This window comes from Cucurbita maxima, unplaced genomic scaffold (genome assembly GCF_002738345.1).
Source record: "Cucurbita maxima cultivar Rimu unplaced genomic scaffold, Cmax_1.0 Cma_Scf00028, whole genome shotgun sequence".
Lineage (NCBI taxonomy): Eukaryota > Viridiplantae > Streptophyta > Magnoliopsida > Cucurbitales > Cucurbitaceae > Cucurbita > Cucurbita maxima.
This window is the reverse complement of record NW_019272044.1, coordinates 926,100-951,439: the sequence shown is the minus strand read 5'-3', so window position 1 is coordinate 951,439 and position 25,340 is coordinate 926,100. Positions and strand designations below refer to the sequence as shown.

Genomic DNA, 25,340 nt, shown 5'->3' with positions numbered 1-25,340 from the left:
GGATGACGTGTACTCTCTTGCGTTTATGCTATATTTATGCTATGTTATTTTATACTATGTTACGCTATGCTATGATGTTTTATAAAAGACGATGTAGCTAAAATGATACCTCTCCTAGTAAGATGTGGTTCGAGGATAACTCAAGGTAGAAGCTAGTAGACATAGTAGACATGTGACACTCAAGTAAAGGAGGGATACATGAATGAACCGAGATCAAATCCAAATGAGAGTAATCTTGAGGAAAGAATGGCTAAGAAAGATTTAAAAAAATTGAAAGTCACTACTTATACTAACAAGGTACACCTTGTTTTCCAATGATTAAATCATAGAACCTCCATAGTTAAGCGTGCTTTGCTCGACTCAAATCTATATTGGGTGACCTTTTGGATAAAACATACTAGAATGACTCGTATTAGTTTGTGAGAATAGTTTTTACTCTTAGCAGTGAGGAGTAAGTAACGTGGTCATAGGAAAATGTCGAGACCATCCGGTGCAGAATTTAGATTCGAAGATAGGTATCCAAAGCATGGGCACAAACCCTAAAAATATGTTACAATGACAATTAATTATTCCCCACACAAAAATGGGTCTTCGCATGGAACCAAAATCCGTCTGGATCGCAGGATTTGAAATCATTCCATTCCAGGAGGACATGGAGGAATCAGGGCCAGCTTTCAAGAATCTTCGCAGCAGAGAGTATGAAGGTCACAAGAAGGTCTTTATCTTATCCCTTGATTAGATACTTTCTATGGCGATTTCATTCTACGTTTCAATATTAAATTAATCTTTTCTTGTAACGATGAAAGGTATGTTGACTATGGAAATTTGGAGGAAAATGTCAACGAAAAAACTGGTGGAAGGTTTCTTTGAAAGAAAAAATAGTAGAAGTAAAAGGAGAGAGGGAGAGAGATTTGCTGAAGACTAGATGTTTTATTTCTCTTCAGTTGAATTCTTTAAATAACAAATCTAATTACAAAAATAGAAAAAACTAATTACAAAAAATAGAAAAGTGGGAGAAGACTTCGCCCAAGTTCGGCAGCTAGAATTATGCTCTTCCATTGACATGAATTCAGAAGTTTTAAGACGTCAAAACAACCTAACTGAATAAGGAACATAACTTTTATTTAACAATCTCCTCCTAAAAGTTGTGCTATATCTACCTTATTATTTGAACTCCGATCTTTGAGCGTAGTTCTTCAAATTTTACCCGCGTTAGGGACTTGGTGAAAATGTCTCCAAGTTGTTTCTCTGTTCGGATGAAATCAATCTTGATGAGCCCTCGATCTGCACATTCTCGAATGTAGTGGAATCTGATTTCAATGTGCTTGCTCCGGTCGTGCAAAACTGGATTTTTGATCAGGGAGATCGTAGCTTTGTTGTCTACGTATAGCATTGGTGGATCGCTTTCTCTCCCGATGAGTTCTTCCATTAGTCGCGCAAGCCAGACCCCTTGTGTTGCTGCCATCGAAGCGGCGATGTATTCTGCTTCGCAGGAAGACAAAGCAACTACCTTCTGTTTTGTTGATTGCCAGCAGATCGCGCCGCCTGAGAGGAAGTAGATCATTCCGCTGGTGCTCTTACGATCATCAATGTCACCGGCCATGTCACTATCACTGTAGCCGACCAGCTTGAGTTTCTCCTTTCCTCTCCCTGCGCAGTATCTTACACCTCAGCCTCTGGTTCTGGCTACATAGCGCAGGATGCGCTTGACAGCCACTGGATGCTTCTCCCTAGGTGCTTCCATAAACCTTCTCACATATCCAATAGAATAAGCGAGATCAGAACGATAGTTTACCAAATAGCGCAGACTCACGACAATGTTGCGGTAATTGGTGGAGTCGACTGCCGTCGTAGTGCCGGCCTTCCTTAGTTGGAGCCGGGCCTCCATTGGCATTCTTGTAGAATTACTGTCCACAAGCCCAGTTGTGTCCAGCAGCTTCTTCGCGTATGCACTTTGGCAGATGGAGATGCCGGTAGAGTTCTGTTGTACTTCGATGCCGAGGTAGTAGCTGAGCACGCCGAGATCGCTCATCTCGAAGTTCTTTGACATCTCCTTCTTGAACTTTCCGAGGACTTCCACGTCGCCTCCAGTAATTATAAGGTCGTCGACGTACACTCCCACGATCAGTCGCTGCTTGCCATGGCCATGCATGTACATGCCATGCTCAGTGGCACATCGCTTGAATTTTAGTGACAGTAGGGTACTGTCGAGCTTCGCGTTCCAGGCTCGTGGGGCTTGTCGAAGCCCGTAGAGTGCTTTGTGCAAACGCAGTACCTTATCGAGGTTGTCGTTGTCCAGGAAGCCAGGTGGTTGTTGGACATAGACGGTCTCCTTCAGCTCTCCGTTAAGGAAAGCAGACTTCACGACCATATGGTGAACCTCCCAAGAGTAATGTGCCGCAATTGCCAGCAAGAGACGGATGAATTCTAACCTTTCCACTGGTGCAAATATCTCTTCGAAGTCACTCCTTGCTTCTGGACGTAGCCCTTCGCCACCAGACGGGCCTTGTGGTTCTTCACAACTTCTCCTTTTTCGTTGCGCTTCAGTTTGGTGACCCATTTGAGCCCTATGGCTCGGTTTCCCGACGACATATCCTCCAGACTCCACGTCTGGTTCTCGGTGATGGATGTCATCTTCTCTTGCATTGCCTTCACCCAGCATGGGTTCTTTTCTACTTCGCCGAAGGTGTTCGGTTCATCTGCACTAATGGCATGCAGTTCAGCCACTTCTTCGAGCTTGCGCGCTGCCAGTCCAGATGGTTCCCCTCCTCCCACTAGGTCGTCCATCCTCCGGTACCTGGCCTCCAGATCAGCATCGTGATCGGCATCCAACGTCGAATCTGCAGTCCGTGGTGTTACGAATTCCACTGGTTCAGGGGTTGGACCTGCTGGTGGCAGTGACGGCTCCTGATGCTGGGCTCCTCATTCTTCCGGCTTGGTGACGTGGTACTCCACCGTGAATTGATTTGGATTATGGTCTACCTCGATCACGTCATTCCACTGCCAGAAGGTGCTTTCGTCGAAGACAACGTTGCGAGACACGTGAGCTCGCTCCCCTACAGGATCATAGAGTCTGTACGCCTTGCTCCCGGGCTCATAGCCGATGAAGATGACCTTCAGCCCCCTGGGATCGAGCTTGGCGAGGTGGGGACGTGTTGCCTTCATGTATGCGATGCAGTCGAACATGCGGAAATCATGTACTGCTGGCTTTTTGTTGTACCAGGCCTCATATGGCGTCTTCCCGTCAAGGCTTCGGGTTGGTGATCGATTGAGGAGATAGACGGCCGTCATTATCGCCTCTCCCCAGAATCTCCCAGGCATCCTGGCCGTCACCAGCAATGACCTCGCTGTCCCGATGATGGTTTGATTTTGGCGCTCCACCACTCCGTTCTGTTGGGGGGAGTAGGGCGCCGTTAGGTGCCGTTGTATGCCGATCTCGTCACAGTACTTACCGAAACTTGCCGAGGTGAATTCTCCGCCTAGGTCTGTGCGCAGCACTCGCATCTTCTTCTCACATTTGGCCTCCGCTCACGCTTTAATGCGCTTAACCGCCTCTGCCGCCTCACTTTTCGCTTGCAGCAGGGTTAGCCACATGAAGCGGCTTTTGTCATCGACTATCAGGAGGAAGAGGCTCTTACCACCTGGGGTCGCCGGCTTGATGGGCCCACAAATATCGCCATGTACAAGCTCCAACGGCTCATCGGCGCGGTAGGATGTTCGAGATGGAAAGGGTGTGCGCCTCTGTTTGCTGATGAGGCACCCGTCGCACAGCTTGTTCACGTCTTTGATTGTCGGCAAACCATGCACCAACTCCTTCTGTAGCTTTTCTAGAGCAAGAAAGTTTAAGTGCCCGTATCTTGCGTGCCACCTTCAAGATACCTTTTCGGTCTTGGCCGAGAGGCTGACGGGTTGCTCTATCTCTAACTCTAGGATGTAAAGACGGTTTGTCGTGCGCCGAACCTGCATGAGCAGCCGTCGTTGATTATCGCAGATTTTGAGGAGTCCGCGCTCGATGGAAATGAAGCAGCCTGTCTCATCGAGTTGACCCAGGCTCACAAGGTTAGCTTGAGCCTCAAGATGAAGTAGACGTCGGTCAGCTTGCGGTGCTCGCTTCCCTTGCTGACGAACAGGATGGTGCCACGCCCTTCGATCTTGACGACGGAGCCGTCGCCGAATTTCACTGTCCCACGAATCCCCGAGTCGAGCTTGGAGAACGCACATCTAGCCCCGGTCATATAGTTTGTTGCCCCTATGTCGAGGATTCATCGCCAGTGCTCGTGTTGCTCATCCCTCTCGCCGATCTGAGCGAACACTCGCTCCTCCTCCAGTAAAATTGGCTCCCCAGCTGGTGCCGCCTTTGCTACGCCCAGCTGAAGCTCTTTCTCGGATTCGACGTCGCCGTCGATTACCTTGTTCTTGAACTTGCTCCAGCAATTCTTGCTCAGGTGTCCTCTCTTACCATAGTTCGAGCACTAGATCGGCCTACCATTGGTCGACTCCTTCTTTTGATCCCCCCCCCCCCCCNCCCCCCCCCCCCCATCTTTCCCGCGCGTGTGACCGTGGGACTTCCATGGCTTCTTACCACCTTTGCGGCTTGAGGAGGGTCCATTGCTCTCGTCGGTGTTGTTGCAGAGTTTTAGGTCGTTCACATCAAGCAATGTCGACAGCTGAAGCGGTATTTTTCTTCCGCGACTTGCTCGAGGAGATCGGGTTCGCCGTCCTTAAAGCGGATCTTCGAGAGCTCCTTCCGCAGCTGCTCGATGTTGGATTCCTGCACACGCTGTACATCGACCCGATGGGATTTGATTCCCTCTCAGGCCGATTGGGCGGTACGCTTGGTGGAAAGAGACGCCAACATCTCTGGGGGCACAAACCGTAAAAATATGGCGGCGAACGCCAGCCGATCCTCCCGGTACTCGATCGTTTCTCCCTCCTCTGGCTCGATAGCATGCCATAACCCTTGCACTTGTACCACGCGCATCAACAAGGCTCACTCGTTGTAGTTGGACCTTGTTAACATCGGGTACTGAACGGTGGCGGCGGTCGTTGTCTCTCTTATCACTCGCTCAACAACAACTCGACGCCCGTCATCACGGCGTCGACCTCTCTGTGGCGGTGATGGAGATGCTAGCACACGGCGGCGGCGTGGAGGAGTGATGAGCCTACCCGGGAAGGACCCCAACGATGTGTGTGTTTTCACGCTTTGCATTTTCTTCTACTCAAACCTGAGACCTGTGTGTTGTTAGATCGACACTCTAACAACTTGAGCTATTCAACTTGACTGTTGATAAGATTGGCTCCTCGGATATACCACCGATGGCTTCAACCTGGCTCTGATACCACTTGTTGACTCTGGCAATCAGGAGGAAAATGTCGACGAAAAAACTGGCAAAAGTTTCTTCGAAAGAAACAATAGCAGAACTAAAAGGAGAGAGGGAGAGAGATTTGCGGAAGACTTCATGTTTATTCTTTAACAAAAAACTAATTACAAAAAATAGAAAATTGGGCAAAAGACTTTGCCCAAGTTGGCAGCTATAATTACGCTATTCCATTTGCGTGAATTCAGAAGTTTTGAAACGTCAAAACAACCTAACTGAATAAGGAACATAGCTTTTATTTAACAAGGTACACTCTTGGCATGGAATTGCACGGCCATGAAGCTTGCTTCCGGTTCTGTCGAACAAACTGCTCGAGTTTCGCATATTGAGCATCACGAACATGTATGTTTTCCTTTTGCGCCGGGTTTTATAAGTTCTTTGTTTCTCCTGTGGAATCTTGTTCTCAAATTGCCACACTGATAGTGTAGATCAGCTATGCTGGGACCATAGACATTCTGATCTTATAGCGACTGTGTCTGGAGACAAGACTGTTCGTCTATGGGATGCTCGTAGTAAGTGAAACTGAGATTTTAGAAGTAACTTATCCAATTGAAGTTTAAAATATGGATCGTCATTTTTCATTTTGTTCCGTGGATGGGAAATGCTCACAGCAAGATGATCTCAGTCGGGAAAATATCAATATCACCTACAAACCTGATGGCACGCACATAGCTGTTGGGAATAGGGTATGTTCTTGGGTGAAATTTGTGCATTATAAAGCCAAATTTTATATTTTATTGTTTCATGTACATTGCAATATGCTTATATCCATGTGGAATTGTTACCATTTCCATAACTTGCACAAGCCTACTAACCATAGATATTCTCCTTTTTGGACTTTCCCTTTCGCACTTTTCCTCGAGGTTTTTAAGACACGTATGTTAGGAGAGGTTTTCACACCCTTATAAAAGATGTTTCGTTCTCCTCCCCATCCAATGTAGAATCTCACAGTCCACACCCTTCAGGGCTCAATGTCCTTACCGACACTTGTTCCATTCTCCAATCGATGTGGGACTCCTCAATCTACCCCCCTTCGGGCCCAACGTCCTTGTTGGCACACTGCCTTTTGTCCACTCTCCTTCGAGGCTTAGCCTTCTCGCTGGCACAATGCTTGATGTCTGGCTCTGACACCGTTTGTAATGGTCCAAGCCCACCGCTAGCTGATATTGTCTTCTTTGGGCTTTCTCTTTCGTGCTTCCATACCCTTATAAACAATGTTTTGTTCTCCCCAACCGAGGTGGATCTCACCCTCACTTTTCTCACATTTTGCAGCAGGATGATGAGCTTACAATTCTGGATGTTAGGAACTTTAAACCAGTTCACAAGCGCAAGTTCAATTATGAGGTAATGCTTATCTACAATAATCAACGGTAACTCAACCATTGGACCATTTATGGAAACTTTAAAGGAGGATTGTGTTAACTGTGAAGAAATTTAACAAATCACCATAGAACATTGAAGAATCTGACTGCTTTGACATGTTGACCTTGGACTCACCTTAAAAATTATAAGTTCAATTTTAAGAGAGGCTGTCTTTGATCTGTTTGTGGAAGCCAATGAGTATTACAGCGACTAATACTTTCATGTGACTAATGTTCAGGCCGCACAACAACGCATGCACTTGATCAAGATAAACACAAAGAACAAGAGAGAGAAAATGCAAGGAAGAATATTGGTTAAAAATTTTATATTGATGACTTCAGGTATGTACACGAGAACGAAGAAAGTACACTTTGAAAGGAGTTTATACATGAACTATATATATGGTTTCAGTTTACTTTATATAGTTTTAATAGATATAACCACTTACTATATATATATATATAAATATCTACCAAATTAAGTTCAACCACGCAGGAGAATACAGGACTTATTTCATTGATATAGTAAGGATTTTAGTGCCTCTCCTTTCCTATTATGTCTGATCTCTGATCTATGAAAGCCTAGAATCTTCCCTCCGTGTCTTTGGGTGAAGAGGATTAATGGCGTGGTATATGGATGGTTTTTTTCTTCTTTTGCTTGCAGTCGAATGTCCAAATGGGACGAACAGTTCACCAGATTCCTTGTCGGGGTGCGGCGAACAGTGTGGAGTGGAATCCAAGGCATAATTTACTTGCTTATGGCTGGGGATGACAAGAACAAGTATCAGGCTGATGACGGCAAGTATCTGTGCATATTGATGTTTCCCACTAATCTTTTTAATTTGATGCACAGTAGGTAGTATTCAGTTTTATCTTCATTTAGTTGTTACAGGTATTTTTAAGATCTTTGGGTTGGAAAATGCATGATAAATGGATGATTAATGGATCAACTACGTCTATTTATAGCTTATTCAATTATGCTTATTCCATTTATAAGCAGAGATTTAGATACATATATATATATAGTGTTAAAACTATAAACGAAACCATAGTGTTACCAAGGCAGTCAGTGCAACCTTGTTGTGTATATACTCTTGTATATACTCTTGTATGTACTTGAATTCCTCGTATTGATTGTCAAATTTTCCCTTGAAACGATCTTAATAGAGTAATTTTAGTTTTAGTTAGTAAGGGTCGGTTTGAAATGTCTTTTTTTTTTCAAGTGTTCAAAACATTTTTAACCGCTTTGAAAAATCCATTCGAGACCTTAAAAACTAAATCGCCATCGCCAAAACAACACTACTCTTTTCGATACCATAATGGATATACAAACAAGCACGGTTCTTGGGTAAAATTGTATCTATATGTCAATTTAAGATCTTTCTATTGATGATGCTAAGAATTACAGATACTAACCCGAAACTACTAATTATAAATGGGAGCTTTTCCAAAGAACATTATGAATAAGTAGACACAAAAGTTACTAAATATGGCCAAGTTCCTAATCATGCCTACAACAAAACAAAACAATGTGCACCACAAGCAGTGTTGCTTATAATTTTCTTCAAACACAACACTATTCTTGTTGCTACATCAACACAGCTGCTTCACCAACCTGCATCATTAGAACACAAAATCTAGGGTTATTATTCAACAAAATTGATTAGAACTCAAAATTTTAATCAAGTGTACTTGGAATTAAGAGCTTCTACCTGGAAGATGCAGCAATTTTATCTCTGCAACTTCAAATTACCTATACTTTAAAGGCCACAGAGTATGAACTTGGAAGCACCAAAAACAATGCCAGAAAAGCACAGAAGAAAAATGGTGACGAAATTCCTTGACAACCAAGTAAGAGGCCCCCATTTAATCTCCACACTAGAGCTCTTCATCCTATGCCCAATTTGAGGCTCTTTGGACAAATTAAAACACGACCCTTTCATCCTCAGCTCTTGAACAATCCTTGTAAGTGCTCTGTTCTCACTCTTCTCCCTTTGCAGCTGCGCTGATGCCTTCCAATACAGCCACAATTTCAGCTGCACCACGATCACAAACACGCCCGACGTCGCCCCCATTGCCACTCCCGGAACCCACCATTTGTGGCACACATTGGGATCGGACGAAGTGAACAAGAGAGTCAGAGACAGGGCATGGAACAGGAAAAAGTAGCAGCAGAGTTGGAAGATCTGTTGCTTTAGAGACTCCAGTTTGGTCTCTCGCCGCCCGATTCGTAGGCCGAACAGATGCTCCTCTCGTTGCCAGAGCTTTAAAAGCAATAAATGGCCGGAGCTTTCGGAGATTTGTCTCAATGGGTGTTGTTCTATTACAGAGATCATAATGTTCTGATTCTCTGCTGGGATTTCGACTATGTGCGTGGCGGCGCCAGAATCTTTCGTTTCGGTCGCCATGGTAAGTCTTTTCTTTCTGGTTTGAGTTGTAATGGAAGAAAATGGGGATAGGAATTTTGTAGGAGCGGTGAAGGAAGCAGAAGCGAAACGGGAATGAACTCTCTACTTAAAAGGGTTGTTTGTTGAATAACGCCTGATGGGTGGTGATGAATGTGGTTTTCCAACGGATATATTTCTTTAGACTCCAACGGTCGAATTGTTGACTTTTTATATATTATTATATTCAGTTGAAACGGTATTTCTTTTTGTTGAGGGAGTTTTTGTTTGGGCCTTAATGTTTCGGCCCATTTTGGCCCAACTTTTTTTTTTTTTAAAAAAAAATTACTCGTTTAAATAAAATTAGAACTTTTTTTTAGATTTTAGATGATTATAACGGTCTATTAAAGAAAAATCTTAATAGGTAATTTTCTTTTTAAAAAAAACGTATTTAATTCAAACTAAAAATAGTTGAGATGCTATAAAAAAAAAAGAAATTATATATATATATATATATATATATATATATATATATATATATATATATAGCTAGTAGAATAAAAAATTAAAATACTAATATTATTATGGAACAAATATTTCTATAAAAATTAAAATACTTTAAAAAATTTAGGTATATTGATAAAATATCAAACAAATATTTCTATAAAATAAAAAAAATTTAAAATTTAGATTGAACATTTTTATAAAAAAACATACCCATATTATTAGATTAAATATACAATATAAATTATTTAATTTTAATTTACACTTATATATAATTGGTTAAATAGACATTTATTACATAAAATATTTAAAAATTAAAAATTAATATAAATATTAATAAAAGAAAATATTTGACAAAGACAAAATTTTGCAAAAGCATCACATTAAATTGTGCAGGCATGACATGGAAATTTATGTGTATGATACGGTGTTCTTAGCACAATTATTATATTGGTGTCACATCAAAATAAAAAGAAATAAATAATTAATTATCCATTGGGTATCACTCAAAAGCCAATGCCTACTCTCCACCTCACTATTCAAATCTCTATGGATTGAATTGATCTATGAGACTTTTTGATTTAACCAAATTATTTGAGTTATAAAATTTTAAATCATAAATTGAAAGATATAGAACAAAATGCATATAAATGTGAGTTAGGACCATATTGAAAAAGTTCGTATGAATCTAAGGGATTGATACTCTTTCTAGAATTCAAAATTGAGTAAGTCGAGATAGGTCCATGAGCATCAATGGCATAGCGTAATTTAAACTATGAGTATAACAAATAATCTCATGTTCTTTTAGTGAACGTAAGATAGAACACTAACCTTCTCATATTACCTTAATAGTACAGGGTAGGACACTAGTCTCCTCATGTTATCTTTATACTCAAACTAATCATTTTCTTAGGACATTATTACCATTTAATAACATTCACATATACTCATGAACGTCTTACTATAAGGGTTGGGGTTAGAAATTCTGTAACTTTTGAAAGCTCTTCTCGCCGTCTTCGTTGTAGGTGCAAGTTAATACCCATGTGAGCCGATTGAGTCAAACTTTGTTGAAATCAACATCTCAGGGTGATACTAATGCTAGAAAATCTACAATAATGAATTGAACCTTAATTCCTACTTTCTTACTTTCTTCCAGATTAATTGCTTTCTTCCATCAACTAGATCAATGGTTTAATCAGTTTCATGTATTATTTTGCCCTCTTTACTCGTACCTCCTCAAGGTCATTTTAGTAATTTTCCTATAACCATGACTTAAACGTAGAAATCTAACTATTGTTACTTTGTTTCTATGACCTCCTCAACTGACACACTCATACATACATGAGAGCTTTACTTTTACCTGAAAAATAGTAAATGTGGTATGAGTATTTAAAAATACTTAGTAAGTAGCTCAACTATTAGGGTTGGAAAATACAAATCACATGCAATCATAGTTTATATTCTAGCCCATCTTTTCGTGACTATTCTTGACTCTTCATTCTTTTATGAGTAGGGTTGAATGCATATTGCTTCTCTATGCATGGTTCACTCATAAGCATATGAACTCACTAGGTTGACTCGTATATGTAGCCCTAGGCTTGACTACGAGCTAGCACATGATCACGCTGCTAGAAACTAACGAAAAGAAAGGAACCTGTATCATATCATGATATACGCGTATATACAAACAGGTTCCACTCTTTTCATGTCATAACTTCCTTACGAGATATGCGTATGTGTAAATGGTACTTCTTTTGTTCATACCTGACTTACCAATGTCTCATAGACATAATTGTGAATATGGTATCATACATACATGGGCTAGCATACTTGATATACATGCATCACATAGCATTCATCAACATAACATAGTCATAATGTAACATATCATAACAACATAAAACAACATGTAAATATGCTACACGGTATCGTCATTCATACAACACCCAAGTCATCCAACATAGTTCCAAGGAGTTCCAACACATTTATCTTGTTGGCCTAAGCCAAAGTTACTAAATTTTATGAGTTGATGTTCGTTTGATCTTACTCATCGAGGTCTAGTTCTAAAACTGAGGCTCAGTTAAAAGTTGATTTTTTTTTTTTTTTTTTTTTTTTTTAAAGAACAACCCTTTACTTCAACCCAAAGTTGTAAGCTCTATTCAAATTGTTCGGATTATCAGCACAAAATTTTTGATTGGTCCAAAAGATTTTCTCAACCCAACAAGTGAACCTTCCTAAATTTCTATGATCTTCAATTTGACGCTTTAAAAACTATAATTGAACTGCAAATTTTACCCTAAAGCTTCCATTTTGTTGTGAACAATTAGGATGAAAAGTTGATGCATCTTTAAACCTTATAGCTATGAATTTAGTAAGGATTTTGGATAATAATAAGGGTTGATTTAGGTTAGTTGTTGGGTCATTTTCAAGATCAAACTCAATTTTGGCATGCAATTTGTGCATATATCTACCCTTTCCTTGTCCACCCCACTCATCATTTCAAATCTTATCTAATTTTTTCTTTGTCTTTCATGGGGTTTTATATATTTAAGCTATGTTCTTCATCTTTTACTTTATTTAAAAATTGCTAACAATTTATAATTAAGTATCCAATGGCTGTTACAAATTTGAAGGTCAAATCAAAACTTTGGAATTATTTTGTTGGGATTTTGTTTAAGACGTTATATTTTAAAAATTAGAAAATGTTGTATGAAAATACAATACATTAACTATTATCTGATTTTAATAAAATTACATAAGTTTTTAAATGTAAGTAATAAGTAACAAATACTATGGTAAATTATTTTAAATGAGATAATTTTATTACTAATCTAGATGGAGAAAGTGGGGAGTTCATGTTATGATTAATAGAGACTCATACCTTATGTTATCTATGATATTACGTGGGTTCTTTTTCTTTTGTAGTTCTGGCAGCATGAGCATGTGCTAGTCGAAGGCTAGACCCAGGGGTATGTATACGAGACCGCTTGGTGGGTCCATGTACACATGCATGACTCGTGTGTAGAAAAATATTACACATCCAATTTTGCTTTAGACGGAAAAGTATAGTTCAAGATCATGATGTTTTTATGAAAAGATAGGTTCACTATGATTGCTTGTGGTTGCATTTCCCAACTTCAATCAGCAGTTCACGAGAATTTGAATAAACTGAAGTTTGATGAAATTAGAGATGTAGTTCTCAGCGAAAGTATTCGCAAACGGGAAGTTGGAGATTCATGATCTCAATGTTGATCGAAGGGGAAGAAGTAAATCAAAGGACCCAAACAATGGGCGATCAAAATCAAAGAACCGGGGAAAATCTCCAAACAAATCAAACGTAAAATGTTGGAGTTGTGGAGAAAAAGGTCTCGCTTTTAGGCACGTTGTACAAAGTGTTGAAGGGACACTAGTAGATACATTTCTAAAGATAGAAAAGTAGTAATTTGATTAAGAAATTTAGTTACTACGGAGAAGGAGGAGGTGAAAGAAATTTCATCCACAGAAATCCCAACCAACTCCGTGAAGCAATGAAATCCTGTCCTATAAAATGACCTCCCTTTCAATCATTCACACCACTCCTGTCAATTTCACTTCAATTTTTGTTGTCACCAACAACTGGTATCAGAGCGATCTTGCAGCAGCAAGAATGACAGCAAAAAAACAAGTTGAGAGCTACATTCAGCCCGCCATCTCGAGGTTCGATGGTCACTATGATCATTGGGCGATGTTGATGGAAAATTTTCTCAGATCAAAGGAGTTTTTTGATATGGTGGAGACAGGTTATGAAGAGCCAAATGAAGGCGAGGTACTCTCAGCTGGTCAACAGCAACTGTTGGCAACATCGAAGTTGAAGGATCTGAAGGTCAAGAACTATTTATTTCAGTCCATTGATAGGACTATCTTGGAAACAATGCTTCAGAAGAAGACATCCAAGGAAATTTGGGATTCTATGAGGAGGAAGTATCAAGGTTCAACGAGAGTAAAGCGTGCTCAACTTCAAGCCGTTAGAAGAGACTTTGAAATTCTCCAAATGCAAAAGGGAGAACCGGTGAATAATTATATTGGCAAGGTTATGAGTCTTGCAAGTAAAATGAGGATGCATGGTGATTCAATCACGGATGTTGCAGTTGTAGAAAAGATTTTGCGATCACTAACTTCAAAGTTCGATTACATTGTATGTTCTATCGAAGAAGCAAACAATGTCGAAGAGATGCAAATAGATGAACTCCAAAGCTCCCTGTTAGTACATGAACAGAGACTCAATCGTACAAGCCAATAAAGGAGATGATAGCCTTAAAGATATCCACACCAGGTGAAACTTCAAGCCCTAGAGGTAGAGGGCAAAGAAGAGGCAGAGGTCGTGGGAGAGGCCGTTGAGAAAGAAGTGGAGATGTGAACTGCTACAGATGTGGACGCCTTGGACATTACAAAAATGAATTCTATACCAGGCTCCAAAAGGAGAAAAGAGATCAATCTAATTTTGTGGAGAGAAGAGAAGAAGAAACATTGTTAATGTCATTTCATGCTATGAAGGTTGCAGATCAAGGTGTATGGGTCGTAGACTCTGGATGCAGCAACCATATGACAAGTTGTAAGGAATTCTTCTCAACTCTGGATGAAAATTTTCATACTATGGTTTCTCTTGGCAACAATTCAACTATCCAAGTGATGGGGAAAGGAATCATAGATATCAAGACTAGAAATGGCTTTGTAGAGTCTATTTCTAATGTATTCTACATTTCTGATCTGAAGGCCAACTTACTTACTATCGGTTAGTTACAAGAACAGGGGTATGTGATCACATTCCAAAATGATGAATGTGAGATTTATGACTCCAAAAGAGGATCAATTGGTAAGATGAAGATGACCACCAACTGTCTATATCCGTTGATTAAATATCGTTGTCAAAAGTTTGATGGTGAAGAAAGAGATACCACCTAACTTTGACATTTTAGGTATGGTCATTTACACTTCAAAGAACTAAAGACGTTGTCTTCAAAGAAAATGGTAACTGGGTTGCCAAATATTACTTCTCCAACAGAAATTTGCGAGAGCTGTGTAGTAGCAAAACATGAAAGAAATTTTTTTCCATCCGGAAAATCAAGAAGAGCTCAAGCAATTTTGGAGTTATTCATTCAGACATATGTGGTCCCATCTCTTCAGCATCAAATGGTGACAAGAAATATTTCATGACCCTCATTGATAATTTTAGTCGAAAAACATGGACTTATTTCTTGCACGCCAAATCAGAAGCCTTTGATTGCTTCAAAAAATTTTGTGCTACTATGAAGACGGAAATTGGAAGAAGGCTTTAAGAACTGACAGAGGTGGAGAGTTCTACTCGAACGAGTTTATTAAATTTTGTGAAGAGAAGGGCATAAGGAGACAGTTAACAATAGCATATACACCACAACAAAATGGTGTGGCCGAAAGGAAAAACAGGATCATTCTCAACATGGTTCGAAGTTTACTAAATAAAGGAGAAGTCCTGAAGGAATTTTGGCCAGAAGCTGTCGTGTGGTCCGTTCACATTCTCAACTGGAGCTCTACTTTTTCTGTAGAGATATGACCCCACAAGAAGCATGGAGCGGAAGAAAACCTGCAGTAGACCACTTTAGAATCTTTGGGTGCATAACATATGCACACATTCCTGATGAGAAAAGGAAGAAACTTGAGGACAAGAGTTTGAAGTGTGTGTTCCTTGGAGTAAACGAGACTTCTAAGGCGTACAAGCTCTATGATCCTTTGACAAAGAAGGTGGTGGTAAGTCGTGATGTAATCTTTGACGAAAAGAAGACTTGAACATGGGAAGAAAAGATCACTGTGAATCAGCAGATTCCTGTAGATCTTGAAGAAGAACAAACTGAAGCCCCTATTCAGACTCACTATGAGCATGGAGAGAGCTCATCACAAGCTCAACAAGAAGAACCAGTAGAAGAAGATCATGATCATAATCAAAGAAATCCAAGAATAAAAAAGAGACCAAATTGGATGGTTGATTATGAGATGGACTATGAATCAAGTGATAGTACTTATTTTGCATTCTTTATGGATAGTGATCCAATTGTCTATGAAGAAGTGGTAAAGGAGAAGAAATGGAAGGAAGCTATGCACAGTGAAATCAAATCCATAGAGAAGAACAAGACTTGAGAGCTCACTAATCTTCCAGTGGGCAGAAAAAAATCGGAGTAAAATGGGTTTTCAAAACCAAGTTGAATGAAAACGGTGATTATAAGGAGGTATTTGCACCAGTGGCACATCAATATACTATCAGGCTTATAATTTCTATTGCAGCACAGAATGACCTTTCTACATGGAGAGCTTCAAGAAGAGGTATATGTGAAGCAACCAGAAGGTTTTGTTCAAAAAGGTAAAAAGGAAAAGGTATACAAGTTGAAGAAAGCTTTGTACGGTTTGAAGCAAGCTTCGAGGGCATGGTACAGTCGCATTGATTCTCATTTTGAAAAGTTGGTATTCACAAAATGCTCGTATGAACATACGTTGTACGTGAAAACTAAAAAGGGAGATAACATTCTCATTATTTGCTTATATGTTGATGATTTTATATTTACTGGCAATAATGAAGAAATGTTTGAATTTTTTAAGAAGAGCATGATGAAGGAATTTGAAATGATAGATCTTGGTTTGATGAGATATTTTCTTGGAGTAGAAGTTACTCAAACTCCCGCAGGTAACTTTATCTGTCAGAAGAAATAGCTCAACTCCCGCAGGTAACTTTATCTGTCAGAAGAAATATACTCAAGAATTACTTGAAAGATTTAAATTGGATGAGTGCACATTTGAAACTCTATTAGAATTGGGTTTGAAGTTGCACAAGGATATTGAAGGGCGAGAGGTTGATAATAGATACTTTAAACAAATTGTGGGAAGTTTGATGTCCTTAACTTCAACAAGACCAGACATCATGTATGCGGTTAGTATGATAAGTCATTACATGGAGCATCCAATGGAAAAACATCTCAATGCAGTAAGAAGGATACTTCGTTATGTGAGAGGAATCTTTGATTTGGGGGTATTCTACAAGAAAAGAGATGATCCGAAGATGGTTGGCTATACAGATAGCGACTATGCAGGTGATATAGATGATCGTAAAAGTACTTCAGGAAGTATTTTCATGATGAGTTCAGGAGCTATTTGCTGGTCTTCAAAGAAGCAACCTATTGTAACACTCTCAACTACAGAAGCAGAATTTGTGGCAGCAGTAGCATGCTCGTGCCAAGCAATTCGGTTAAGAAAAATGCTTGAAATTCTTAATCAGAAGCAACCAAGTACGACGATTATATATTGTGATAATATGTCAACTATTAAGTTGTTTCTAAAAATCCTGTGTTGCATGGAAGGAGTAAGCACATCGATGTTTGATTTCATTTCATGTGTGATTTGTGTAAAGAAGGCATTATTGAACTCAACTTTTGTCGAAGTGATGAACAAATTGCAGACCTATTCACAAAACCCTTAAAATAACCATTGTTCGAGAAGCTTAAAAGAAAGATGGGGATGTGCAGAATCCAAGATGTATATCAAGAAGATGAAGTGAAGTCCTAAACTGATTTCTGCAGAATTCAGTTTAAGGGAGGGTGTTGAAGGGACACTAGTAGATACATTTCTAACGATAGAAAAAGTAGTAATTTGTTTAACAAATTTAGTTACTATGGAGGAGGTGAAAGCAATTTCATCCACAGAAATCCCAACCAACTCTGGGAAGCAATGAAATCCTGTCCTATAAAATGACCTCCCTTTCCAATCATTCAAATTACTCCTCTCAATTTCACTTCAATTTTTGTTGTCACCAACACAAAGAGGAAGCAGAATCACAAATCAAAGGATGACAATGATTCTATACATTTGGATTGAATCCTGTATTTTTGGATTTAGGTGCATCTTTGCATTCATCTCCAAACAAAGAGTTGCTTCAAAATTTCAAATCGGGAAGTTTCAAGGTGTATCTTGCCAGCAACAAAAATTTGGAGAATGAAGGAAAAGAGGATGTCTTCATAAAAACTCAGGCAGAAAATCAATTGACATTAAAGGATGTCAAATATATTCCTGGTCTCAAGAAGAACTTGATCTCTATTGGTCAGTTGGATAACCACATGCTATGCAATAGAGTTTGAGAAGACTTCATGGAAGATTGTGAAGGGTGCTAGGTGGTAGCATGAGGCACAAAATCTGGAACTTTATACACCACTGCACAGTGTATAAATATGGTTGTTGTAGCTGAGAGTGCTTGTAATTCAAGTCTATGACACAATAGACTTGGATATATGAGCGTCAAAAGAATGAAGATGCTGATTGCGAAAGAAGTTTTGGAAGGTCTGAAATCTCTTGATATGAGTCATTGTGAGAACTGCGTTATAAGCAAACAGAAACGAGTTAGCTTCACAAAAACTTTCAGAGAATTGAAGAAAGGCTCTGGGACAACGAAGCAAGTGGAAGTTGAGGTTGAGCTGTAGAATAATTCACAGGGTGATGTTGTAGCAGATACTCAAGAAACTCTTGAGACTGTTGCTGAGGAACAAGAGGTGGAGCAAGTGACACCTGAGTAGGTGTTGAGAAGATCATCAAGAACTATCAGAGTACCAGATAGGTATTCACCCTCGTCACACTATCTGTTTCTAACTGATGAAGGGGAACGAGAGCCCCTTGATGAGACCCTAAAATTGGAGGATACAACTAGGTGGGAGCAAGCCATAGGTGATGAGATGTCTAGGCTTCAGAAAGCGTTGCTTTTTCATCTGCTGAGGTTGAGTATGTGACAATAGTTGAAGCTGGAAAGAAGATGATATGGATGATAGACTGTGATATGGATGACAGACTATTTAGAAGAATTAGGCAAGAAGTAGCGCAAGAAGATTCTTAAGGTAAATAGTTAGTGTCATGCAGTTGGCGAGGAACCCAATCTATCATTCAAAGACAAAATACATAAGATGATATCATTTCACTCGGAGGTTAGTGGAATATGGTGATGTGTTTGGAGAAGATTAAGAGTGCAAAGAATTCAACAAAGATGTTGTATTGATGTTGGAACATTGAGGTTGTGCAAAGCCTCAAGTGGTATGGTGCAGATTGAGAATGAAATTCTTGGTTACTGAATCAGTCTCGAAGTAGAAGATTGTTGGTTGACTAGATCAGGCTAGATTAGTCTCTAGTAGAGATGGTTGGATCAGTTGACTAGATCAGTCTCTCAAGTAGAGGATGGTTGGATCAGTTGACTAGATCAGTCTCCAAGTAGGAGATGGTTGGATTGGATGATTGGCAAACAGAAACTATATATACCTAGTGCTTCCAAAATGTACCTTTCTTCATTCTCATAGGTAAAGTCAATCAATAAAACCGATAGATCCTAACAAAATTGAGACATTTGCTCTGTTTTGAGACATATGCACACATGCACTATTGTTGCACTAACACAATTTTAATAGAAATAATTATCATGCACCATGACAAACTTGTTTTAATAGAAAAATAGGAGCGTTACACATAAAATAATTATTACAATAGGAAGTTTAATTAATTTTAATTATTACTAAGAAGTTATCTTTGATAATTAAATCAATAATTTTAGTAAATAAATAATTTCATTCATTCATTTAAATCAACCGTTGAAAGGGACACCAAGTTTGAACCATTTGGCTTTTGCTGTCAATTCTTTGGTAGCTGCTTCGCATGATTTCACCTTACAATTGTTGTCTTCAAGGCAACATATGGTGTATGCTGAAATCCCAGCTGCAACAAATATCATTTTCTTGTTGCATTCGATCATACCCGTTTTATTAATGATGTCATTTTAGAGTTAAATCTCGAAATGGAGTCGATCTCGTTTGGTTCGTTTTGTCCATGGTGCTCCTCATAGTCATGGATAAAACTTTCCGATGAAAGTTGATTGGACATAGCCTCATGGACAATCCCAATGGTTTGATCGACTTGCTGACCTCGTGACTCAATCAACAATGTTGCTCGAACAGATTAGTTGAAACCCTTGTCACTGTTTCGTCGGATAATGTAGGGGAATGATCATAGGTTTATAAGTAAGAAATACTCTTTCCATTGGTATAAAGCGGACAATATCATACCACGATAAACTTCAATCTCACACCTATTGACACGTTGATATAATTTAGGAGAACCCATCATCGAACAAAATTCATAAAACTTAACCCAGTAACCCAACCTAATCCATACTGGTAAGCCAAGGTATTTTTGTACTTAAAATTTTGACTTCAAAATTTCCTCCCATCAAGCCTTTTGAATAGCCCACTCTCCTACTCTTTCTCTGACTAAACCCAACTTTCACTCTCCCCATTATACCCCTCACCAAAATTAAATAACCCAAAATCATTAATTACACAAGAAAATAAAAATTAAATCTTTTGTTTAAGGAACAAGTGGCTTCTTGTCCTGGGTCAAATGGATAAAATGTTATTAAAAATACATAAACAAAAAGAAAAAAAGGCCTATTAATTTGTGAATCACAACAAACAATCCGACGGCTCAGATTTTTTCATGATCATTTTAATGAAAAAAAAAGACAAAAGAAATGAAGTGAGTCTGTTCTGTCACTGGGAGAGTTGCAGGTTGCCGACATGTGTGGTTTTGTTCTGAGTTTTTTCTTGGTTTTTCCGAATTTTGGTTAAAAGGGTGAATTTGTAATTCCAGAAATGAAAAAATCTTGTTTCGGTTACAGTCCAGTTCGATATTCAAGCAAAAATTATTGCCTCATTTCACCCTGTTTCAAATAATTGTGGCTGTAATTTTCATATATAAAAGGAAAGCTAAGCAGCTTCAAGTTTTCCAAATTCAAATTACTCAATTCGAAAACTATGTAAGTGTCTTTTTATTTTCATCTTTTCATCAATTTAATTACGAATTCGTTTCTTTTGCTGAGTTCTGTTCTTCTCATGAACTGTTCTTCATCACAGAGATTCAAAAAGAAAATTCGAGTTTGGTTTTTTTTTTTTCCTTTTTTTTTCTGTATAAATCTCCCAGATTTTGGTACTTTTTGCACTTTTTTTCAAGATTTTTGTAGTTTAATCCGATTGTTATGATGTTTTTTCAAATGGGTTTTCGAAAGTTTGTATCTTTTTTTGTTTTTTTGAAAAATTTCTAAAGAATTCTATGTTTTTTTTGAAGATTTTTCTGGTTTAATCCAATTGTTATGATGTTTTTTCAAATGGGTTTTCGAAAGTTTGTTTCTTTTTTTGGTTTTTTTGAAAAATTTCTAAGGAATTCTATGTTTTTTTTGAAGATTTTTGTAGTTCAATCCGATTCTTATGATGTTTTTTCAAATGGGTTTTCAAAAGTTTGCTTCTTTTTTTGGTTTTTTTGAAAGATTTCTAAAGAATTCTATGTTTTTGGGAAGATTTTTCTTGTTTAATCCGATTGTTATGATGTTTTTTCAAATGGGTTTTCAAAAGTTTGCTTCTTTTTTTGGTTTTTTTGAAAGATTTCTAAAGAATTCTATGTTTTTGGGAAGATTTTTCTTGTTTAATCCGATTGTTATGATGTTTTTTCAAATGGGTTTTCAAAAGTTTGCTTCTTTTTTTGGTTTTTTTGAAAGATTTCTAAAGAATTCTATGTTTTTGGGAAGATTTTTCTTGTTTAATCCGATTGTTATGATGTTTTTTCAAATGGGTTTTCAAAAGTTTGCTTCTTTTTTTGGTTTTTTTGAAAGATTTCTAAAGAATTCTATGTTTTTGGGAAGATTTTTCTTGTTTAATCCGATTGTTATGATGTTTTTTCAAATGGGTTTTCAAAAGTTTACTTCTTTTTTGGTTTTTTGAAAAATTTCTAAAGAATTCGATGTTTTTTTTCTAAAGATTTTTGTAGTTTAATCCAATTGTTGTTATGTTTTTTCAAATGGGTTTTCAAACGTTCGAATCTTTTTTTGTTTTTTTGAAAAATTTCTAAAGAATTCTATGAAGTTGAGACCAAACACCGAAGAACAAGCGATTTTTTTTTTGAAGAAATTAGTGTTTTTTCTTTGTTTAGAACAAATTATGGAATGTGATTACGATTTTTCCATCTTGGGTTCGATCCGTTTCTCTGGCATTCTTTCGTATTTAATTCGTTTTTATTTCATTGTAGTGTTGAATCCATATGGAGTTTTCGGAGTACAGAAGAATTGTATTCCATCGAATCAGTAAAATAGATCCAGAGAATGTTGAGGACATCATTTGTTTTATACTTCTTCATGATCATTATGATCAAGAAATGGCTCGCTTAGCACTAGCCCCTGACCATCATATCCAACAAGTGGTTCATCTAGTCAAGATTCAGCTGCATCTATTAGCTTTAAGATCGATGCCGGCCCCGTCCCCGCCCCCGTCCTCGTCCCCGGGAGCTTTTGTTCCTTTTTCCATTAGAGACAGTCACATGCCATTAGTATACCCTGATTCTATGTATGAACTACAAAATCCAGCTCAGTTCTTTTGTTTAGACGATTGTATCGAACCGTCGAACCGGGGTCTCTCGAGCTATGATTGTAGCTATGTTGAGAATGCTGCAATGGTTAACAAATTTAGTTCGAGGACTGCTCGACATTACTCAACCATGGTCGAGTATCAGCCGAGGACATGTCATTACTACAGCAAAGGAAATTGTAAGCATGGTAATAGTTGTAGGTATCTCCATAGCAACCAAATGCCTGGGAGCTTTTCTCAGATGTATAATGTCAATGATGATCATGTTTTTCGGCCCGGTTCACTCGAGCGATTGGAGTTTGAAATCGTTGAACTTCTTAGATCGAGACGAGGTAGTCCTATTTCAATTGCTTCACTGCCAATGATTTACTATGAAAAGTATGGTAAAGTTCTTCAAGCAGAAGGATACTTGACTGAGAGTCAGAGGCATGGTAAATCGGGTTTTAGCTTAACGAAACTCCTCACTCGTTTGAAAAGCAGCATCCAGGTGATCGACAGGTCGGTTTCGGTTTTGGTTTCGGTTTCAACTTGATTTTAGTAGTGACGGTTTTGTATATGCTTATCTTTGGTTTGTAATTTCATGTCATTCAGGCCTCATGGGCAACATTCTGTCATTTTAGCAGAAGACGCTTTGAAATTCATCGACCATCGGAAGGACAAGAACAACACGAGTCCGACCGTTAGCAGCGCACGACAGATATATATGACATTTCCAGCTGATAGCAGCTTCACTGAAGATGATGTTTCTGATTACTTCAGGCAAAATGCAAAATGCTTGTGTTTATGTCTCTGCCTTTTGGCTTATTACTGTCTCAAATTTGCACTTACCTTGTTTGTGTGAATGTAGTATCCATTATGGACTAGTTGAAGATGTAAGAATCCCTTGTCAACAAAGAAGGATGTTCGGTTTCGTGACGTTTCACAGCGTCGAGACAGTGAAACTAATCTTGTCCGAGGACAGCGAGCATTTAATTTGCGGGGCTCGAGTTCTCGTGAAACCTTATAGGGAAAAGTCGAAGCTGTTGGAAAGGTTTTGCTTGCTACCTTCGAACCCGAGCACCTATGCCTATTTCATCCGGTTTTTGATACATGGTTTCATTTGATTCAGGAAGAACCAAGATAGGATTGAACAACAGCAACAGCAAGCTTATTTTTCTTCACACTATAACAGCCTCGAACCCGAGCAGCTTCACTCGAGTAAGTAGGAGAGATTCGATTTATTACTCATCTCGTTTATTCTTATCATATCGTTTATAACACAATCATTCTAGATTATGATTCTGCCTCCACAATTCTGAGGCTAAGAATCGAAGAACAACAACAACAACACGCACTCGAAGTCGAACGGAGCTTTTCCGAGATGACGTTAATGCCGAAATCTGCTACGAATTGTTCGTACTTTAGCTATCAGATGAAAGAACTAAGACTTCCAGTTCCAGAAGGTTAATCACAAGCTTTCTCCTCTCTCAATACTACATGTTTATAATGATTCTTACACAGAATTTCACTTCCCAAGAACAGAGAGTTTTGATCGTATGATGAATATTATGAAAAGTTTCTCCGGCCCGGGATCTGGCTCTAGTTCGGGGTGTAGCTCGATAGTCGATGAACAAAAACCACCTGGAAACGCGGCGGCTTGGAATCACCCTGAGCTGAACCTCGACAACAGGTAACGGCCGAAACCGAGATGAGCTTGATGGTGAAGAAATGGACGACGACGATGATGATGATGTTAATTGGGATTGTTTGTTTGTTGGCAGCGAAGGATACAATCTACCAGACAGCCCATTTGAGTCTGGAACAGCAAACAACACATAGGAACATCAGTAAGTGACAGTGACACAAACATAGGATTGTCAAATCAGCTCATAATAATAAAATGTAATGCACTAATTTTACATGTACGAAGATTCTAAGGTTTTTATTTTTTATTTTTTTTAAAAATAATTTTAGTTATAGAAGAAGAGATGAGAGAAATAGGAACATAGAATGTTGTGGTTTTTAAGGATTAAGGAACCACAGAACATCAATCTTCTCAAAGATTGTGAAATGTTGTTGGAATCTTCATGCAATGAATAATAAAACTCTAATTCTTTGTTTAAGATTATTGTTTATAAGATTGTTTTAAATGCACATAAATTTGATTTTGTTTAGGGAAGATTTATTGTAACATTATTTGATTGTGTAATGACATGTATATGTCATAGATGTTAAAAAAACAAAAAAGAAAGAAAAAAATCATAAAATAGTAAGCCCGTTGTCAAGTAGTCGGAATTCCTCTTGAACTCCAAGAGTATTAACGGTCTTCTATTGATCAAGTAGACGGTCGTATTTACAACATTGACCCAAAATGTCTTTGAGTGACCATAATGAATTCTTACTCTTTGACCAATCAGCTCATTCAGTTATGTCCATTATGTCTTGCCTTACTAGGAACGATCCTTGTTAATCTAATTCCCTAGCACGAAGTGTTTTGAATTCCGCCTTGTTCCTTGTTAATCTTATTCCCTAGCACGAAATGTTTTGAATTCCGACTTGTTGTACTTTCCTCATTATCAAACCTCAGACATTTGATCTTCAAGTTTCATTCTTGGCTTTTCACTTCTTGAGATGCTAAACATGTCTAGACTTTATTTGACTTGTGTTTCAGAAATTGGTAAGTGATGGAACTGGAAATGGTCCCAAACATCTATATGGACCGTTTCCATAGATTTTAGAGTGGATCATTTCCAACAGGGAAATAATTTGGAGTTCTTGTAGAGTGGAAACATGTGACACGATATAGATCTTGAACACGACTTTTTTCGAATAAGCCAATTCATTTGGGATCCTGACCCACTATTTTTCCTATTCAAAGATCAATCTTCCTTCAATCTCTAAGACTTTGTTGTTGGCAAGATATGTCTTCTCATCTGAAACAACTCTTTATTAGGAGAATAATGAAAAGATGCATATGAATAAAAAATCAAGGATTCAATCGGTCCACGCTCTTTGTTCTTGTACACTTATACATTATGTCTGAGCATTAGACATCCTCAATGATTTATTTCTTTCCCTTTGGTCAACACTAGATTTTGATTTACTTTATTTGGGCCATGTGAAAACTAGTTGGTTTACACTAGAGTTTAAGGGGGAAGACTTAGATCTTCTGCTGCGCATGGGGTTAGAACCCCATAGATAGCATGTCCTTGAATTTCTCTATAATAAATGTATCTTACGACTGACTTTTTCTGTGATGTAATTTTTGTTAGCTAAACTATTGGATTGCCCGAG

The 25,340-nt window shown here is 38.5% G+C and overlaps 3 protein-coding genes across 5 annotated transcripts; 2 read left to right on the top strand and 1 right to left on the bottom strand.

The window, feature by feature from the left end:
- Positions 1–561: 561 nt before the first annotated feature.
- LOC111465125 (THO complex subunit 3-like) lies at positions 562–7,670 on the top strand. Of its 3 annotated transcripts, XM_023109428.1 has the most exons (8): positions 562–715; positions 5,623–5,720; positions 5,812–5,890; positions 5,973–6,064; positions 6,654–6,722; positions 6,979–7,081; positions 7,404–7,535; positions 7,630–7,657. In XM_023109428.1, the coding sequence occupies exons 2-7, from the start codon at positions 5,655–5,657 to the stop codon at positions 7,484–7,486; spliced, it is 492 nt and encodes a 163-aa protein (XP_022965196.1). In that variant the 5' UTR covers positions 562–715; positions 5,623–5,654; the 3' UTR covers positions 7,487–7,535; positions 7,630–7,657. The 3 variants fall into 3 exon arrangements, with proteins under 3 accessions (XP_022965196.1, XP_022965197.1, XP_022965195.1); XM_023109429.1 differs by lacking the exon at positions 6,979–7,081 and having other exon boundaries at positions 7,404–7,537; positions 7,632–7,670; XM_023109427.1 differs by lacking the exon at positions 7,630–7,657 and having other exon boundaries at positions 7,404–7,621.
- Positions 7,671–8,082: 412 nt separating this feature from the next.
- On the bottom strand, positions 8,083–9,377 carry LOC111465114. The gene is made up of 2 exons (XM_023109412.1): positions 8,452–9,377; positions 8,083–8,354 (listed from the first exon to the last, which is right to left on the bottom strand). Exon 1 carries the CDS (start codon positions 9,145–9,147, stop codon positions 8,500–8,502), a length of 648 nt encoding a protein of 215 aa, XP_022965180.1. The 5' UTR covers positions 9,148–9,377; the 3' UTR covers positions 8,083–8,354; positions 8,452–8,499.
- Positions 9,378–20,258: 10,881 nt separating this feature from the next.
- Positions 20,259–24,169, top strand: LOC111500284 (zinc finger CCCH domain-containing protein 18-like). The gene is made up of 8 exons (XM_023152005.1): positions 20,259–20,470; positions 21,733–22,565; positions 22,659–22,826; positions 22,915–23,097; positions 23,176–23,264; positions 23,339–23,509; positions 23,589–23,736; positions 23,828–24,169. Exons 2-8 carry the CDS (start codon positions 21,745–21,747, stop codon positions 23,883–23,885), a joined length of 1,638 nt encoding a protein of 545 aa, XP_023007773.1. The 5' UTR covers positions 20,259–20,470; positions 21,733–21,744; the 3' UTR covers positions 23,886–24,169.
- The last annotated feature ends 1,171 nt before the right edge of the window (positions 24,170–25,340 follow it).

What these genes read in the sequence shown, in the direction of transcription:
- LOC111500284 (XM_023152005.1), top strand. Translation starts at nt 21,745, where the DNA reads ATGGAGTTTTCGGAGTACAGAAGAATTGTATTCCATCGAATCAGTAAA. An exon ending in GATGTTTCTGATTACTTCAG is followed by an intron (nt 22,827 to 22,914) that starts GCAAAATGCAAA and finishes GTGTGAATGTAG; the next exon opens with TATCCATTATGGACTAGTTG. An exon ending in ACCCGAGCAGCTTCACTCGA is followed by an intron (nt 23,265 to 23,338) that starts GTAAGTAGGAGA and finishes CAATCATTCTAG; the next exon opens with ATTATGATTCTGCCTCCACA.
- LOC111465125 (XM_023109428.1), top strand. Translation starts at nt 5,655, where the DNA reads ATGAAGCTTGCTTCCGGTTCTGTCGAACAAACTGCTCGAGTTTCGCAT. An exon ending in ATATTGAGCATCACGAACAT is followed by an intron (nt 5,721 to 5,811) that starts GTATGTTTTCCT and finishes AGTGTAGATCAG; the next exon opens with CTATGCTGGGACCATAGACA. An exon ending in TCGTCTATGGGATGCTCGTA is followed by an intron (nt 5,891 to 5,972) that starts GTAAGTGAAACT and finishes TTTGTTCCGTGG; the next exon opens with ATGGGAAATGCTCACAGCAA.
- LOC111465114 (XM_023109412.1), bottom strand. Translation starts at nt 9,147, where the DNA reads ATGGCGACCGAAACGAAAGATTCTGGCGCCGCCACGCACATAGTCGAA.